At 36.3% G+C, this 17055-nt stretch overlaps 1 protein-coding gene across 2 annotated transcripts; it reads left to right on the top strand.

Moving 5' to 3' along the window:
• Positions 1–1283: 1283 nt before the first annotated feature.
• On the top strand, positions 1284–15474 carry LOC129802537 (FACT complex subunit spt16). Of its 2 annotated transcripts, XM_055848443.1 has the most exons (10): positions 1284–1763; positions 2005–2109; positions 2188–2346; positions 6700–8441; positions 8794–9390; positions 10877–11151; positions 11218–11389; positions 11510–11560; positions 14991–15119; positions 15190–15474. In XM_055848443.1, the coding sequence occupies exons 1-10, from the start codon at positions 1695–1697 to the stop codon at positions 15194–15196; spliced, it is 3306 nt and encodes a 1101-aa protein (XP_055704418.1). In that variant the 5' UTR covers positions 1284–1694; the 3' UTR covers positions 15197–15474. The 2 variants fall into 2 exon arrangements, with proteins under 2 accessions (XP_055704418.1, XP_055704419.1); XM_055848444.1 differs by lacking the exon at positions 11510–11560.
• Positions 15475–17055: the final 1581 nt, after the last annotated feature.

The following is a 17055-nucleotide window of genomic DNA, read 5'->3' as shown; positions in this document are numbered from 1 at the left end:
TAAAATTAAGAAAATTAAAAACAAGAAAAATTAGTTACCAAGAAAATAATTTTCTTTATTACTTTGTCAAAATGTAAACAAATTGATTTTGAATGCAACCGTCACAAAAGCTGTGCATATAGAGAGACAGCACTGTAGATATTGAGTTTACACACTCATATATTATGTAAATTGCATGAAAATCCCTCAATAATGCAAATTCACATCAAAACTAAGACAAACCATGCCAAATTTGAGCATATTTGATTCATTTGATAATCATAATCAAACTTGAAAAATGACAACAAACTTTTTTCAAATGTAACCGCTGCCCGAATTAAAAAGTAGCCCGATCATAAAAGAGCCGAATTTGCGAGAGTCTACTGTAATTTATAAAATTCCGTCAGATGGCGTTCTGTCCACAACACACTCAAAGTTAATTTTAAGATTATTTGGACAAACCCTCAAATTCAGGCTAACTAGGTCCAGGTCCAGCCCTCTTAGGTATGTATATTTTGTATATTTGCTATTTGAAAATATACAGCGATAGCCGGAGCCCGGAGCCCCTGTCAAACACACGTCTTAACGGTCACTGAATTTAAATTCTGTGCATTAATTCACTACAAACTCTACTGATTTAAATAGAGTAGCTATTCAAGAAAACAAATTGGCCACTAGAATTCAAATCAGAAAAGAGGAAAGAGACCAATTTTAACAAATTCGACGGAATGTCGAATTTTCCGTTCGCTATTTTGAGCAAACATTTTGCATGACCTTCCGCAAAGCAAGAAGACAATAACAAAATGTATTTTCGTCTCTGTCGGACTTCCAAGTAATTAAAAGACTAAAGTTACTATAAACCCATTCCCGACAGCAATTCGGATAGCAGTTGCCGAGGAATAAATCGTCTAAAATCACTCAATTTGCGTATGATGTATAATACCATGGTAAGGAATGGGTAAATAAATGAAGTATAATAGCACAGAATTCTCTAATTATGTCTTTTTAGGCTTCTTTAAAACTTTTATTCTATTTCTACAAAAAAAATAATTGTATTATATTTTCGAGACGTTGAACTAATTCAAAAAATCTATCCGGATTACGAAGCGGACATTGTCATTTTGTCTTCCAATCATCCGGATTACAAAGCGGGCACTGTAATTGTACTGTAATTGTAATTGTACTGTGTATGGACTGTATGTAATGTATTACTGTAAAAAAATCTAAAATTTACACTGTTTTATACACCTAACAAAATGTAATAAATTCCATTGCATGTATGTTTCGCCATTTAACGACACGTCCAATTCCGACATTCCGGTGTTGTGTGTGGTGGTGTTAGCTGCGTTGTTGCTTATAGTTTTTTCTGCTCAAAAATTGCGCTTTTCTCGTCATTCAAAACGCTTCTAAAACAAGATAAACTGGGTGATAAGTTGGAATTGGCGTGTTTCGTTATCGAATCGTGTATTGGGCATTACGGAAAAGTAGTGGAATCTCTGTGAAAAGCGTTGAGGAAAAATCTGTGTTGGAATGACGGCTCCAAGGGTGGAAAACCCAGGCCGCCACTGAACAAGAGAGAGAGAGAGAGAGAGCGCGATTGCAGTAGCCGGAGACATTTGCCGGAGAGTCGTGTGTGTCAAACAGTGAACAATTTTCCCAGTTTTCCAGCTGAAAAAGTTGCTTTTTCCGAGTGATTGAAGTGCGAAAGGCAAGGGATGGCCAATATTGTCTTGGACAAAGACTCCTTCTTTCGCCGAATCAAGAGGATTTACAGCGATTGGAAGGTAATTTATTGCAATTTTTCCATCTTGGGAGCATTTTTTGAGAGAATGCAGAGAGAGTGTGAGATTGGGAGAGGGAGAGAGATCGATGGGAAATGAGAGAAGTGAGAGAGAGATGGAATGGTGAAGAGAGAAATAAAGCCGCGAGAGCATGAGAATTGATGGCTTTCTTTGTACATAACCTCACTTTTTATTGTGGGAATTTCCCATTTTTACGCAATTTCTCCCCATTTTCCGATTGCAGGAGTCATCAGTGAAGCACGATGATGCCCTCATGAAGGTGGATTGCATTATGTCAGCTGTTGGAGTGGACGAGGAAACAATTTATTCGAAATCAACGGCTCTTCAGGTTGGCGGGCTCTGCCAAAATTCCCAAATGTGCCTCATGAGGATTTTCTGATAAATTTTGGATGTTTTCTGTTTCTAGACTTGGCTCCTTGGGTATGAACTCACAGACACTATTAGTGTCTTTACCGAGGATGCGATCTACTTCCTGGCCAGCAAGAAGAAAATTGAATTCCTGAAGCAGATTGAAAATGCCAAGGAAGAGGATGTTCCAGCTGTTAAGCTTCTCATTAGGGACAGGGTAAGTTATGGGGGCTCTTTTGGGCGTCTTAGGGGAATTTTTTTTTTCTTTAGCTGTGACATTTTTATATCCAGGATTTAAATTAAAAAGGCATTGCATATTTGAACATTAATACTTGGCCTTGAAAGCTCTTTGAAACTCCCCTTGAGCTGTTCTTGGAATCACTGGCCCTTGGTTTGTTGGAGGGATCGATTGTTCTATGGCTTATTTTCAGCATCAGTTTATCTCTTTTGCTGGACCAGGGGGCAATTTTCTCTAAAAGTATTCGGTACTAAGTAGTCCTTCCTAAGTTGCCTGACTTCCAAAGCGACCCTGAAGTTCTTACAGGGTTTTATTGTTACAGAATCCATTCTAAACCAGTGGAACTTTGAAGAAATAATCAAGGTTTCTCTAATTTGTGTAGAAACTTGCTTTTAGTTGGCAAAGAATGTGTATTTAGACACTTCGTCCTGATAATAATTAGGATAATTTAATAATTTGCCGAAAGCTCCAGTTATCCGACGTTATCATGGAAATCCCAAAATGAAATTTCAAATAAAAAAATGAAAATCCCTTTGGTCCAGGTCAATATTCCGAAAACCAAAATCCCAGAATCCAAAATTCTGACAGGGTCCCGAAAGCTCATTCCCAAATTCTTGAAAGAGTGTCATCCGAGATTTTGGTTTTTCGGGATTTTTCTTTTTTGGGATCTTGGCTTTTTTGGATTTTAGCATTTGGGATTTTAGCTTCCGGGTTTTTGTCTCTCTAGATTTTGTCTCATCCAGATTTTTGCTTTTGGGATATTGGCTTTTTTAAGATCTTGATTTTTTGAGATTTCGACCCATTTGGGATTTTGTCTCTTCGGGATTTTAGCATTTTGGGATTTTGGATTCTAGTTTTTTTCTAACTTTGGTTTTTCGTGATTTTGACTTTTCGGGGTTTTGACCCATTTGGGATTTTGGCTTCTGGGTTTTTACCTTTCTAGATTTTGTCTCTTCCAGATTTTGGCTTTTCGGTATTTTGGCTTTTTGAGATTTTGGTTTTTTAGGGATTTCGACCCATTTGAGATTTTGGAATTATGGATTTTTTGGATTTTGATTTCTCGGGATTTTGGCTTTTAGAAACTTTGACCCATTCGGGATCTTGACTTTTCGGGTTTTTGGCAATTCGAAATTTTTGACCCATTCGGAATTTTGGATTTTTGGGATGTCGCCCCATTTGGGATTTTGACTTTTCGGGATTTTAGCTTTTCGGGACTTTGACCCATCCCGGATCTTGGCTTTTCGTGTTTTTGACTATTCGGAATTTTAGACCCATTCGGAATTTTGGATTTTTGGGATGTAGCCCCATTTGGAATTATGGATTTTTTGGATTTTGATTTCTCGGGATTTTGGCTTTTCGGGACTTTGACCCATTCCGGATCTTGGCTTTTCGGGGTTTTGGCTGTTCGGAATTTTCGACCCATTCGGGATTTTGGGATTTTAGGATGTTGCCCTATCTGGGATTTTGGATTTCTGGACTTTGGTTTTTCGGTATTCTTACCCATTGGAATCTTGACTTTTCGAGATTTTGGCTTTTCAGAATTTTTGGCCCATTCGGGGTTTTGGCTTTCCGGGATTTCGACCTAATCTGGATTTTGGCTGGAACCGAATCCTACACAATCTTTCATATGTGTTCTCGTTTGCTACAACATCAGCGCCAAACTCTCCGAATCTTGCCCTTAACTTTTAATAAGCAAATCTGTGAAATACGCCCCCAAAACTTTTTTTCTTGTGGTTGTACACTTTATAATAGTATGATGGGTATGATGGAATGTGTTAGAAGACAGGTTATGTCCAGTAGAAAGGGTTTCAATTCAATGTTCTTGACAAGCATAGACATCTTCCTGGGCAGAGCAAAGTTAAGATGAGTTTAAAATCTCAAAAGAGCTTCGCCAACTTGGTGAAACCACTTTCTATTATTCCCGATGAGTCAAGACTCGACTTGTGGAAGGTTTGGTTCCTTCAAATTCTTCTTGAGTAACTAGAAACGGCGTCCTCCCGGAGGTAACCTAAGTTGGAACTTAACCGCTTCAGGAGCGGTGGCGAGGCACGGGCCACCTAAGATTTGTATATCTGTCCACGTCCAGTGATATCTTTTCCCCAAAGTACAAGACAAGGCAATTGACGTAGCCTGTAACATGGTCAAGCTTCACTTTTTGTTTTCTTAATACAAGCCTCGACACGGTAATAATAATAATAATAATGATTTCAAAATTTTTCTTTTTGCAGAAAATCGCTTAAATCAAATTACTGTATTTTCAAAAATTGCTTTAAAGCACTGATCCTTGAAGTAATTGCTTTTTAAAACTCTTCACCTTGAAGTAAATCACTCCAAAATGCACCGCTTTGAAGTAAATTACTTCAAAATGCTCTGCTTTGGAGTAATAGCTTTAGGAATCCCTTGCTGCGAAGTACATAATTTCAAAATATTCCACTTTGAAGTAAATCATTTCAGAATTCTCCGCATTTAAGTACATTATTTGAAGTACTTAATCATTTTAAAAAAGTTCCCTGCTTTGACGAAAATTACTTCAAAATGTTCCATTTTGAAGTAATCATTTTGAAAATAGTCTGAAGTAAATCATTTCATAACGTTCTGCTTTGAAGTCAATCATTTTAAAACGTTTGAAGTAAATCAATTCAGATTGCTACGCTTTGAAGGAAATCGCTTCAAAATAGTACGTTTTGCAGTAATCGTTTTGAAAATTCTCTGCTTTAAAGTCTATCACTTTAAAACGTTCCGCATTGAAGTAAATCACTTCAGAATGTTCCGCTTAGAAGGAAATCGCTTCAAAATGTTCCGCTTTGAAGAAATCGTTTTAAAAATTCTCTGCTTTAAAGTATACCACTTTAAAACGTACCACTTTGAAGTAAATCAATTCAGAATGCTCTGCTTTGAAGGAAATCACTTCAAAATAGTCCGCTTTAAAGTAATCGTTTTAAAAATTCTCTGCTTTAGAGTCTATCACTTTAAAACGTTTCGCTTTGAAGTAAATCACTTCAGAATATTCCGCTTTGAAGTAAATCACTTCAAAATATTGCGCTTTGCAGTAAATCAATTCAGAATGTTCTGCTTTGAAGTTAATCAATTCAGAATGTTCTGCTTTGAAGTAAATCACTTCAGAATGTTCTGCTTTGAAGGAAATCACTTGAAAATAGTCTGCTTTGAAGAAATCGTTTTAAAAATTCTTTGCTTTGAAGTCTATCACTTTAAAACGTTCCGTTTTGAAGTAAATCACTTCAATGTATTCCGCTTTGAAGTAAATCAATTCATAATATTTCGCTTTGAAGTACATCGATTCAAAATATTCCACTTTGAAATAAATCACTTCAATATATTCCGCTTTGAAGTAAATCAATTCAGAAGGTTCCGCTTTCAAGAAAATCAATTCATAGTGTTCTCCTTTGAACAAAATCACTTCAAAATATTCCGCTTTGTAGTAAATCAATTCAGCGGTGGCAGCCAAAATCCCGAAAGCCAAAATCCCGAATTTTAAAAATCCTGAAATTGATGAAATTATATGGAGGAAAATGTTTAGAATAATTTCCTAAGACTCAGAAGATTTCCCTTTGCCTCCAGCAAGCGTGGGTACAATCGTGGGAGTAGCTGTGACACTTTTAAGAATTCGAGATTTTGGCGTTCGGGATTTTGGCTTTCGGGATTTTGGCGTTCGGGATTTTGACCGGGACCCCAATTCAGAATATTCTGCTTTGAAGGAAATCGCTTCAAAATATTCGGCTTTGAAGTAAATTGCTTCAAAATTCTCCGCTTTGGAGTACACTCAGTCCCGGCATTAAGTCCTTCGGGATTATGCACCTGACGGAATTATGCACACAATCATGCAAATTTGCCTACCATCGGGAGTCAATTTATGAAGTCATTTTTGAAATACGCCTGAATGCATACTATGGTGCGTCGCGGGAAATTTGAAAACATTTTGCTACTTTTTCAGAACAAAATTTTAATTTCTTTTTTTTAAGGTATTTTTTTTTATTATTCTAACCATTTATTGAAGAACTCTGGCCATGTACTGTTTGTTAATGCATTTATATTGTTGAATTAGTTGAAACATTTGAATCTTTTTGTTTGAACTACTTTTACTCTGCGCGAAATTCGTTCAACGGTCAATTTATTCAAAAGAAAGCCCCTGTAGGTATGCAAATTTTCTCGATGCATAATGCCATTTCGCGCGTTCTTTTTTTCGGTCCCGAAAATGTGCATAATGCCGGGATCTAGTGTACTAGGGTTTACAATGTTGAGAAGATTAGGAATTTCATCCACAATAAGGTGATTTAGACCTCCCTGAGATTGTGTTTTCTCTGGGTATTGCAGACTGATCAGGACAAGGCAAACTTTGCGAAACTCCTCGAAGCTATTCGGGCGTCAAAGAAAGGGAAGACCCTTGGGGTTTTCCTGAAGGATGTCTGTGGCGGGGACTTTTGTGAGTCCTGGCGAGCTGCTCTGAAAAATGAGAATTTCGATGAAGTGGACATTGGAGCTTCATTGGGATACATTATGTGTCCTAAGGAAGATTCCGAGGTGTCTCTCATTAAAAAGGCATGTCTAGCTTCGGTGGATCTGTTCAATAAATATCTCAAGGATCAAATAATGGAGATTATTGATTCAGACAAGAAAGTGAAGCATACGAAGTTGGCTGAGGGAGTAGAAACTGCTCTCAGTGATAAGAAGTATGTGACAAATGTGGATACAAGTCAGTTAGATGTCTGCTATCCGCCAATTATTCAGTCCGGAGGGAATTACAGTCTCAAGTACAGTGCCCTGAGTGACAAGAATTATCTCCATTTTGGAGCAATTGTTTGTTCCCTGGGAACCAGATACAAGTCATATTGTTCAAACATCACAAGAACTTTGCTCGTTAATCCGTCTGATGTTGTCCAGGCCAATTATAATTTTTTGGTGGATCTGGAGGAGGAGGTGCTGAAGAAGATGACGCCAGGGGAGAAGATGTGTGATGTGTATGAGGCCGGATTGGCGTATGCACAGAAGACAAAGCCCAATTTGGTGGAGAATCTGGTGAAGACATTTGGATTTGCCATGGGCATTGAATTTCGGGAGAGTTCAATTATAATAGGGCCAAAATGTTCGGCAGTATTGAAGAAGGGAATGGTTTTCAATGTTAACATTGGTCTGGCTAATCTTACCAATAAAGATGCCACGGATAAAGAGGGAAAGACCTATGCTCTCTTCATAGCTGATACGGTTTTGGTGAATGAAGAACCTCCGGTTACTGTGCTAACAGCCAGTAAGAAGAAAATTAAGAATATTGGGATCTTCCTCAAGGATGACGAAGAGGAGGATGATGAGGAGGAAGAGAAGAGTTCGGAAAAGGCTCCAGAGATTCTTGGTCGTGGCAAGAGGTCCACAGTGCTAGAGAATAAGTTGCGTTCTGAACACAGTGCAGAGGAAAAGCGTAAGCAACATCAAAAAGAACTTGCTCAGGCACTCAATGAAAAGGCCAAGGAGCGTCTGGCTAAGCAGGGTGGTGCCAAGGAGACGGAAAAGGTGCGAAAGTCCACAGTGTCCTACAAAAGTATCAATCAAATGCCTCGTGAGGCTGAAGTGAAAGAACTCAAGCTGTACGTTGATCGGAAGTATGAGACAGTAATTATGCCAATCTTTGGTATTCCTGTACCCTTTCACATTTCCACCATTAAGAATATCTCTCAGAGTGTTGAGGGTGACTATACATACTTGAGAATAAATTTCTTCCATCCGGGAGCAACGATGGGACGCAATGAGGGCAGTTTGTACTTTCAGCCAGATGCTACGTTCCTCAAGGAGGTCACATATCGCAGCACAAATACCAAGGAACCAGGAGAAATATCGGCTCCATCATCGAATCTCAATACGGCATTTAGGTTGATCAAGGAAGTGCAGAAGCGCTTTAAGACCCGTGAAGCTGAAGAGCGCGAAAAGGAGGATCTTGTGAAGCAAGATACGTTGATTTTGTCACAGAACAAGGGCAATCCAAAGCTCAAGGATCTCTACATTCGTCCCAATATTGTCACCAAGAGGATGACAGGAGCCCTAGAGGCGCACTCCAATGGTTTTAGGTGAGTGGTAGAAAATTTTTACACTTCACTGTTTCATGCTCTTCACCACAGAAATTGCAGTATATTGACATTGTTGCAGTACATGGTTGTGTGTCCTATGACATCGCAACTGAAACAATTTCTTTTTTTATATTTTTTTATGTAAAAAAAAATTTGATAGTGACCTTCAAAACACTCAAAACGGTTTTTTCAAGGTTATTGGGGTACATATAATTTTTTCAGTGTTGGATATTTTGCTGTTAATGTAAATTGCAATTTTTAAATTATTAAGTCTTGAGGGCAAAACTTCATTTTGTAAACGCTGGGAATTAGCCGGAATACTTCAAAGCGCATGAATTCCTCCAATGTTTAGGTACACTTCTGTGCGCGGAGACAAAGTTGACATTCTCTACAATAACATCAAAAGCGCGTTCTTCCAACCCTGCGACGGTGAGATGATCATCCTGCTGCATTTTCACCTTAAGCATGCCATAATGTTTGGCAAGAAGAAGCACATTGATGTGCAGTTTTACACAGAAGTGGGCGAGATTACGACAGATCTGGGAAAGCATCAGCATATGCATGATCGCGATGATCTGGCGGCTGAACAGGCCGAGCGTGAGTTACGTCACAAGCTCAAGACAGCCTTCAAGAGCTTCTGCGAGAAGGTTGAAGCCATGACGAAGCAGAGTGTGGAGTTTGATACGCCATTCCGGGAATTGGGATTCCCGGGAGCACCATTCCGGAGCACAGTTCTCCTGCAGCCAACATCCGGCAGTTTGGTCAATTTGACTGAATGGCCACCATTTGTCATTCCGCTTGAGGATGTTGAATTAGTTCACTTTGAACGTGTCCAATTCCATCTTAGGAATTTTGATATGATCTTCGTGTTTAAGGATTATGCCAAGAAAGTGTCCATGGTCAATGCTATTCCCATGAATATGCTGGATCACGTCAAGGAGTGGCTCAAGTAAGTTTTTATTATTTATTTTATTTATAGTAAGGCAATGTATGCATTAAACTTTTCCATAAAATGAGCATCCGAGTTTGATCGAATTCAACGGAGTTAGAAAAAAACATAGCAGTAAGGTTCTTGCGCATAATTAATATTATCGTAATTTTATTAATTTTCTTCAATATAATTGCTAAAATTCTTTTTGTATCATGATTCTAAATAAAACAAATTCTTTTGATTTGGAATGGGGAAAAATATTTCATCAGTCCAAAAACAAGCGTTAAAGTCGCACTCTATGAAAATCACCAGGATTACCTCTTCTTTACTATATTTATTTATTTGACTTTTGAAACACAAATCCCTTGAAAGTATAGTGTGGTAGCATAGGAAAGTGTAGAGAAGTAACAAGCGTCCACCGCCGTCTTAGCATTGGTGACCAACCTCCAAAGCAAAATTTTATTTTATTTTACAAAAAAGAAAAATTAATCTACATCCCATAAAATGGTAAAACCTTCAAATTTTGAACACTAACTTTCATAAGAAAATAAATAATTTTATTTATTTCAAATTTTCATAAAATTGTACGAAAATATTTTAATATTTAGTGATTTATGAAAATTTTAATAATATATGTGTTTTTTTGTAAATGGATTCATAATATTTATTTTTTTTATAAAATTAAACAATACAAAAATTAAATTGGTCGGAAAAGGTTGAAGAATACATTATTCAAAATATGAATATTATTTTTAAAATTTTTGCGAATTTTGATTTTTTGCTTTATTTTGTAATGTAAAATGTGGTTATTGTAAAAATCATGAAATTGTAATAATGGAAAGGGTTTACATTTAGCTTCTACTCAATCCCGGCAACCTCAGCGAAGACAAAAACCAAGTTCATTAAAGTCTCTTACTCGATTGGGGAAAAATAACTTTGATTAATCGCCGCTGCGATCGCTAGTGTCACTTCAAGGTTAGCGGAACTCAGCTGAAAATATATTTTTTTAGCTGATTTGAAAAGGCTTAGCATTTGGTGCTCGCTGGGCAGTCCATTTCCCATTTAAATAAACTGTTAATTCACATTTCCCCTACAAGTGTAAAAAAAAGAATTTTGAACCGATAATGAACCGATTCTTAACCGATAATTAATTTTTATAAAAATTCAATTATATTATACCTGAGGTGTATTTTAGACAGTGTTTTGAGTGATTTATAAATCGGTTCAAATCGGTTGTAAACCGGTTATCAACCGATAAGTAATTTTCGTCCGAAAATCAATTTTATTAGTCTTCAAACTATTTTATGGTATCTTTTGAGCGATTTATAAATCGGGTGAGACCCGGTAAACAGTAAATGATACGAAAGCACTTTTGAGGTATAGGAACTAAGTCACGAATTCGAGTACTTCGCAAAGCCTGGGATGCTTTTACCCCCTTTTTATTAATTGAAAGGAAAATAAGTTGTAAGGGATGTTCCTGAAAGCAGTATTTCTTCCTTTTTAGTTCATGTGACATTCGTTATTCCGAGGGTATCCAATCACTCAACTGGGCTAAGATTATGAAGACCATTGTGGATGATCCTGAGGGATTTTTTGAAAATGGCGGTTGGACTTTCTTGGATCCCGAATCAGATGGCGAGGAACAAGGTGGAGGTGACAGTGATGAATCTGAAGAAGATGAAGTTTATGAACCGTCGGATGCCGAAAGTGAGGAGGAATCCGATGATGACTCCGATTACTCAGAAGCTTCAGAAGATGACAGTGATGAAAGTGAAGAAGGTTTGTTTGTTTTCTTTTTCTGTTCAAGCAAATGTTTTCACCTGAAGAGATTTTTTGTTTCTTTAGAATTGGGGACTGATGAAGAATCTGGAAAGGATTGGTCAGATCTTGAACGTGAAGCAGCTGAAGAGGATAAAAATAATGCGTACAGAGAGGATGATAGGAGTAAGATATCAACATCGTCAAAGCGTGATCGTGGACGTGATTATGATAAACACAAGTCCAGCAGTAAGCATAGGTAAGTGAAAATATTTTATTTCAAAATTTCTGTTCATATTTTTCTTTTGATGTGTCTATAAAAGTGATTTGAGAGTCTTTGGATGCGTTCTAATTTGTCCAATCTTTCTGACATAAATAGACGAGAACTGCATTCGAAGAATAAAAAGAAGAGCAATAGGCCGGACAATAGGTTTGTAGTTTGTTGGAAATCCTAATACAGTTTCTATTTTATTATTATTACATAAATTTATTTTACACGTTTTTAACAGTTTTTTGGGAGTTTGTTCAAATAATCTTGGATTTAATTTATGGATGAAACAAAGCTTTTTTTCTTCTTGATTAATACTGACCTCTTAGTTAACCCTCTAACGGGTAAGACCGCCTCCAGGCGGTCTTCACAAAAATCACATTTACAGCGACAATAAAGGTTTTATTTATTTAAAAGTGCTACAGTGTCCTCGGTAATAGTCTTATAAACATCTCCTGAAAGTTTTAACCCATTTTGACTCTTCGTTTTGTTGCTATTCCCAGTTTTGTGTGACAGGTCAGAGAAAAAGCAACAAAAAATATTAGTGCAGAAAAACTCATTTCTAATTTCCATAAAAATACCGATTTAAAGTTATCTGACTAAAATAAATTTATTTTTTACTGAAAGATATGTCATTCTACTTTGTATATTTTATTTAAAAAAATTGAAAAAACTAAAAATGTGAATTTTAGAAGCAAAAAGAGTTTCAAAAAATTTTTATATTTTCTCACCTAGCGCCTAAACTAAAAAAGATAATGAAGAATGGATAGTTTTTTCGACTTTATTGGATCATAATTATCCTAGAAAACATTGTTTTAGAACCTTTTTTCGTATATTAAAGAAAACACCGTTAGAGGGTTAAGGTTTTTAAGATTAATGCTGCTTAAATGTCACGCTCAGAGCAAAAACCAGCTAATTCATTATATATACGATACACTGCGTTTACTCAAAGCAACTCAAATAAGAAAATCTATTTGAAGAGAAAATTTCTATCAGAAACATTTTTTTTTAACAAATTATAACCGAGTAAAGAAAACGTAATTTTTACGTCATTATAATTACTTTAAACGCAAGCTCCGCAAGTAACTTTACTAACGTAAAATTTACATTATTGCTATATTAGTAATTCATGTTAGAATTTAATTGACATATCAGACACAAGCAAAAGGTGGACCGTTTTAATAGGGAAATACATACAAAGAGACCACTCCTGCTATTGCTTGTAAATTTTATACTTCGACACGATTAATAATTACTGATTTCAAGACCTTTCGAAAAAATCCAAATTCAGCCAAATCGGTTGAAAAATAGGCCCTCCATATTATTTAAACTTTGTACTTCAAAAAACCAAGATGGCAATTTTCTTAGGTCATAGGTGTTTGGACGAAATTATCACCTGAACTACCTCCAAAACATATTCAAAGAAGCCGTTTTGGAAATAAACCATAAAAAGCATGGATTTGGTGGGGTTGGATACGTGTGGGGGAAATAAAAAAATAACGTCTGGAGATATTGGTTTTTTTTATTGGGGGTCACCGAAGACCGGAAGTTGATATCTTTTTCCGTTTAAGCTCCAGGTTGGTGACAATTTGAAAAAAAAAACGGATTAATGTAATTTGCAATTTTAATATCCAAGACACCACAAAGCATGTGAATTTCAAGGTTATAAATTAGTTTTCTTAATTTATATAATGGCGAAATTTCAACAAATGCTGCAGAGAAATAAATATTTTTGTCAGAAATTACGTTTCGTTAAGTGTAGAAAAAAAATCTTGGTTTTTAGCTAAGACATTTTTGCTTCCACAAATGCATCACGTTAAAATATAAAATCTTAATCTTGGAAATATTCAACAGAATGAAATTTTGATCTTGACCTTGGTCTTAGAATAAGTGTCATACCTATTTTGGTTGAATTTTGGAATTCCGAAATTTAGATTTTTGTCACACTGTCCGTCTACCTGTTACCAGAGCTAAAGGTCAAACGGTTAGTGATAGTGAGTTGAGGTCTTCTAAGGACTTTCTGATAAGTTGACTCAAGGACCGTGAACGTGACCTTCATCTATCTATCACACTATCTCTTTAAAACCTTTTTCGGATATCTCGGGACCGTATTGTGCGATTTTATTTTTCCATTTTTGAATAAGTTCATAGAAATGGTCACATTGTTTGTTTGTCCGATCTCTCTACTCGTCCAGTCGTCGTTAACTCTTAGGGGTCAAACGGCTGAAGATAGCGACTTGGGGCCTTCGGGGTATTCTTCCTCCCATAAGTCGACCCAAACATAATTTCCAAAAACCATGTCTTTTTGCAATTGCTCGAAAACGTGGAGCCGGGAGGCTTACGAAAATATCGTTTTTCAATATCTAAGGTTGAAAAGGGTCTAGAGAGCGCATTTCTCAACTGAATAAAGTCATGAGTGGCTTGGTTGAAAGGTCTTAGATTTTCTGACAACACTGCACCAGTTCCTATCGGTGATGAACCGGTAATGAACCAAAAAGTAATTTTTATTCGCAGATCAAGTGTATTACTCCTCAGCTATTTTGGACGATCTTTTGAGTAATTTATGAATCGATTCATACCGATTTGACACCGGTAAGATAAAATAACTTCCCCATTCCTATCTTATGCCCCCTTATGGGTAGCGGCTCCATGTCACCGCTTTTCTGTACGACCCCAGTGCCGATACTTATATCACCGCTACCCATCTCGGTTGGTGTTTGGATCAGTAAGAGTGAATACTTGTATCGACTGAAGTACTTACCATTTTCATGTCGAAACTCGTCCTCGTATCAGAATTTATTATTTTAGGTGGTTCACTGGACGAATTCAAAACCGATATGGCATGAGAAATATTTTTTGCTACTATTTAGCTTTGAACCCGAGATCTCACAGTGAGAGTTCGAACCGATAAACGGTAAATGAAATAGTTCTAGAAATTGTTTATTTATTTTTTAATAATTCCTAATAACGAGTTTTCAAGTTGGAAGATTTTTGGTAAATTTGGGTTCGTTAGAAAGGGTCTTGAAAGCCTTCACAAGTCCTAACTAGTTATAACTGTACCGATAATTACCGATAATGAAATTATGAACTTTAACACCGAAAAAAATCCTGGTAACCTAAAGGGAATTCGAACCTGAGACGATTTCATTATAGAGAGAGTATCCTACCACTTGTCCCACTTAATTCCCTTTAAGAATGAATAGGTTGGAGTTAAAACAATTAAACAGTAGATGACATGGGGTAAAAAGTAACAAAAATCCAAATTATACTCGGTTTTTATCTCTTGTTTAAGATTTGTTTAAAAATATATAGTTTTATTCTAAAATATCAATATCTTTTGCTAAATTCTAATTGTCTTAAAGATTTTCACTCATCTCTATTTTATTCTTTAACATACCATTACTCCATGACTATTTGAACAAACTGCTAAACTGATGGACTCACGCTAAAGATAAATGAGAAGATGTTATACTTCAATTTCTCGAGCTAAACACTTGGATTCTTTTGCACGTTTTATCCCAATTTCAAATTTCCATTAAAATTGTCCAAATATCACTGTTCAATTTTGGATTTTTTGATGGTCTTTTTGCAGTCACTCTTCATCTAAGAACAAGAGTTCGAGCAGTGACAAACACCATCGAGATCGTCATCACGACAGCAAAAAGCGCTCCAGAGATGACAGTCGCGACAGTGGACATCATCGAAGTTCTAAGAAATCCAGGTAATGTCTTTGTTGAGCGGTGAGTAGAAGTAACTCTGTTTTTGACGGAGTTTCCTTTTGTTGCTTACAGGAAGTAAAAGATGCATAACAACGGAGTTTAAAAAAAAAAAAACATTGAAGTATGAAAAAAACCAATTCCAATATTTTGGATTCTTGTGTCGCATGTTTTTTTCAAAAATTTGACGAGCAAATGGAGTAATGAGAGTGAGAGAAGGAGAGGAGAAAAGGTAAGATCCTCAGTTATTTTTCTGTTGGAGAGTTTCCTGGAGGATGGCGTAGTAGGCTACTGCTGCAGTGAACCACAATTTTCTGATTCTTTTTTATAGTAATAAATATTTGTATAATTTTGAGCATATTTGAGTGTATTAGAATGTTCCGTTCCGGCCGGAGATGAACTCTTCCCGTGGTTGAAGGTGGATAGTTTGCTTGATCGATTGTGTTGCCAGGGGAGCTGTTAAGGATGGAATGTTAAGCGAGAGACTTAATAAGTTCTCTTGCTATCGTCACGAAGTGATATTTTTTTTTTAGATCTGGCTCAAACTTTTTCAAAGTGTTTTTGTTGGTAGTAAGTTTTGAATTAGTTGGGAAATACAGTGTCCCATCATGTGATGAACATTCTGGATCTTTTTGTGTTGCTACGTCTTCCTCAAGTAAGTTTAAAACGAAGGTTTTCTTCTTCGAAAGGATAAAAACTGCTTTAAGGAGCAATATGACACCATAACGTCAATTATCTCTACCTGTTCCACATTTATTAAAAAGAGCTTTATAAGATTGATAATAACTACCTTCTTAACGCACAGCTTCTGGATGCCCCACCCTTTCCCTGAGCAAAATTTATTCCTACGTCCCTGTATGCTACTGACGTACTGACCTCCATTTTGTCTGAAGTCTTTTTTTCAAAATTAGAAGTTAAAGCTCGTTAAAATAAGTATTTTTTAAAGTAATATGTCCCAACTTTGGGTTTGTTTGAAAGGTCTTGGAATTCTAAGTAAGCGTAAACTGTTAAAGTGGAGGAATTTTGCGAACTTTTTGTTCAATATAAATTTCTTAGGGTTGATAATTATAGTGGAATATCGCTGTTGAACACTAGTTACAATATTTTTACTAATAAAAAGTGAAGATCTTTTTCACTTTTCCTTGTAAAAAATTTGCAGATATTGCACCGCGATTTAAACAAATTTCCTCGTAGTTCTTGTATTATTTCGGCGAGCACTATTAAATATGTATTTTTAGATAGCTTTTAATGCACAATTTCGAAATATATCAGACTGACAAGTCATTTCTCTTTAGGAGAAAACTTGCCAATAGTCTTCACTTCAGTGCCTCTATGCAAAAACGTATGGAAAAATGAAATGTGGAGAGGCCCCTGTTTTTACCATTATCCTGACAGAAAGACTCATGAATTAGGTCGACAGATTATGCAATCTGGCAGAAACACAATCAGTATTAGAAGCAGGAAGATCAACGATTGATAAAATATTACTCAGCGAGCACGAGCTCTTAATGAAAATTTGTACATGGTTTTTAACTTCGTATTTTACATGTTCGTATTGCACTTTTGTATTGCGGAAACTTGGTATTCTAGTATACATTTCGTATTTTACCATTTCCTATTTCACATTTCGTCCTTCATAAATTTTGTACAAAAATTGAACAGGCGCTACTGATAACTTTGCAAAGCACAGAAAATTCCCCTTTACCTCAACAGGCGCTGCGCTACTGATAACTTCCAATTCCAAAAACACAGAAAATTTCCCTTAGCCCCAACAGGCGATACTGATAACTTCCCAAAAAAATTCAGAAAAAAAAATATTTTAAATAGGTACTATGGCTTAAACAAACAGTGCACAAAAAGTACAATTTTAGAATCGGAAACTAAAATGGAAAGGATATCAACGATAGCAGCTAGCAGAGCAATCAAGTTCGAGGAAAATAT

Source organism: Phlebotomus papatasi, chromosome 2 (assembly GCF_024763615.1).
Source record: "Phlebotomus papatasi isolate M1 chromosome 2, Ppap_2.1, whole genome shotgun sequence".
In the NCBI taxonomy this organism is placed as follows: Eukaryota; Metazoa; Arthropoda; class Insecta; order Diptera; family Psychodidae; genus Phlebotomus; species Phlebotomus papatasi.
The sequence above is the reverse complement of the archived record's forward strand: the minus strand, read 5'-3'. Positions and strand labels throughout refer to the sequence as shown.

What these genes read in the sequence shown, in the direction of transcription:
- LOC129802537 (XM_055848443.1), top strand. Translation starts at nt 1,695, where the DNA reads ATGGCCAATATTGTCTTGGACAAAGACTCCTTCTTTCGCCGAATCAAG. An exon ending in GCGCACTCCAATGGTTTTAG is followed by an intron (nt 8,442 to 8,793) that starts GTGAGTGGTAGA and finishes TCCAATGTTTAG; the next exon opens with GTACACTTCTGTGCGCGGAG. An exon ending in CAGTGATGAAAGTGAAGAAG is followed by an intron (nt 11,152 to 11,217) that starts GTTTGTTTGTTT and finishes TTGTTTCTTTAG; the next exon opens with AATTGGGGACTGATGAAGAA.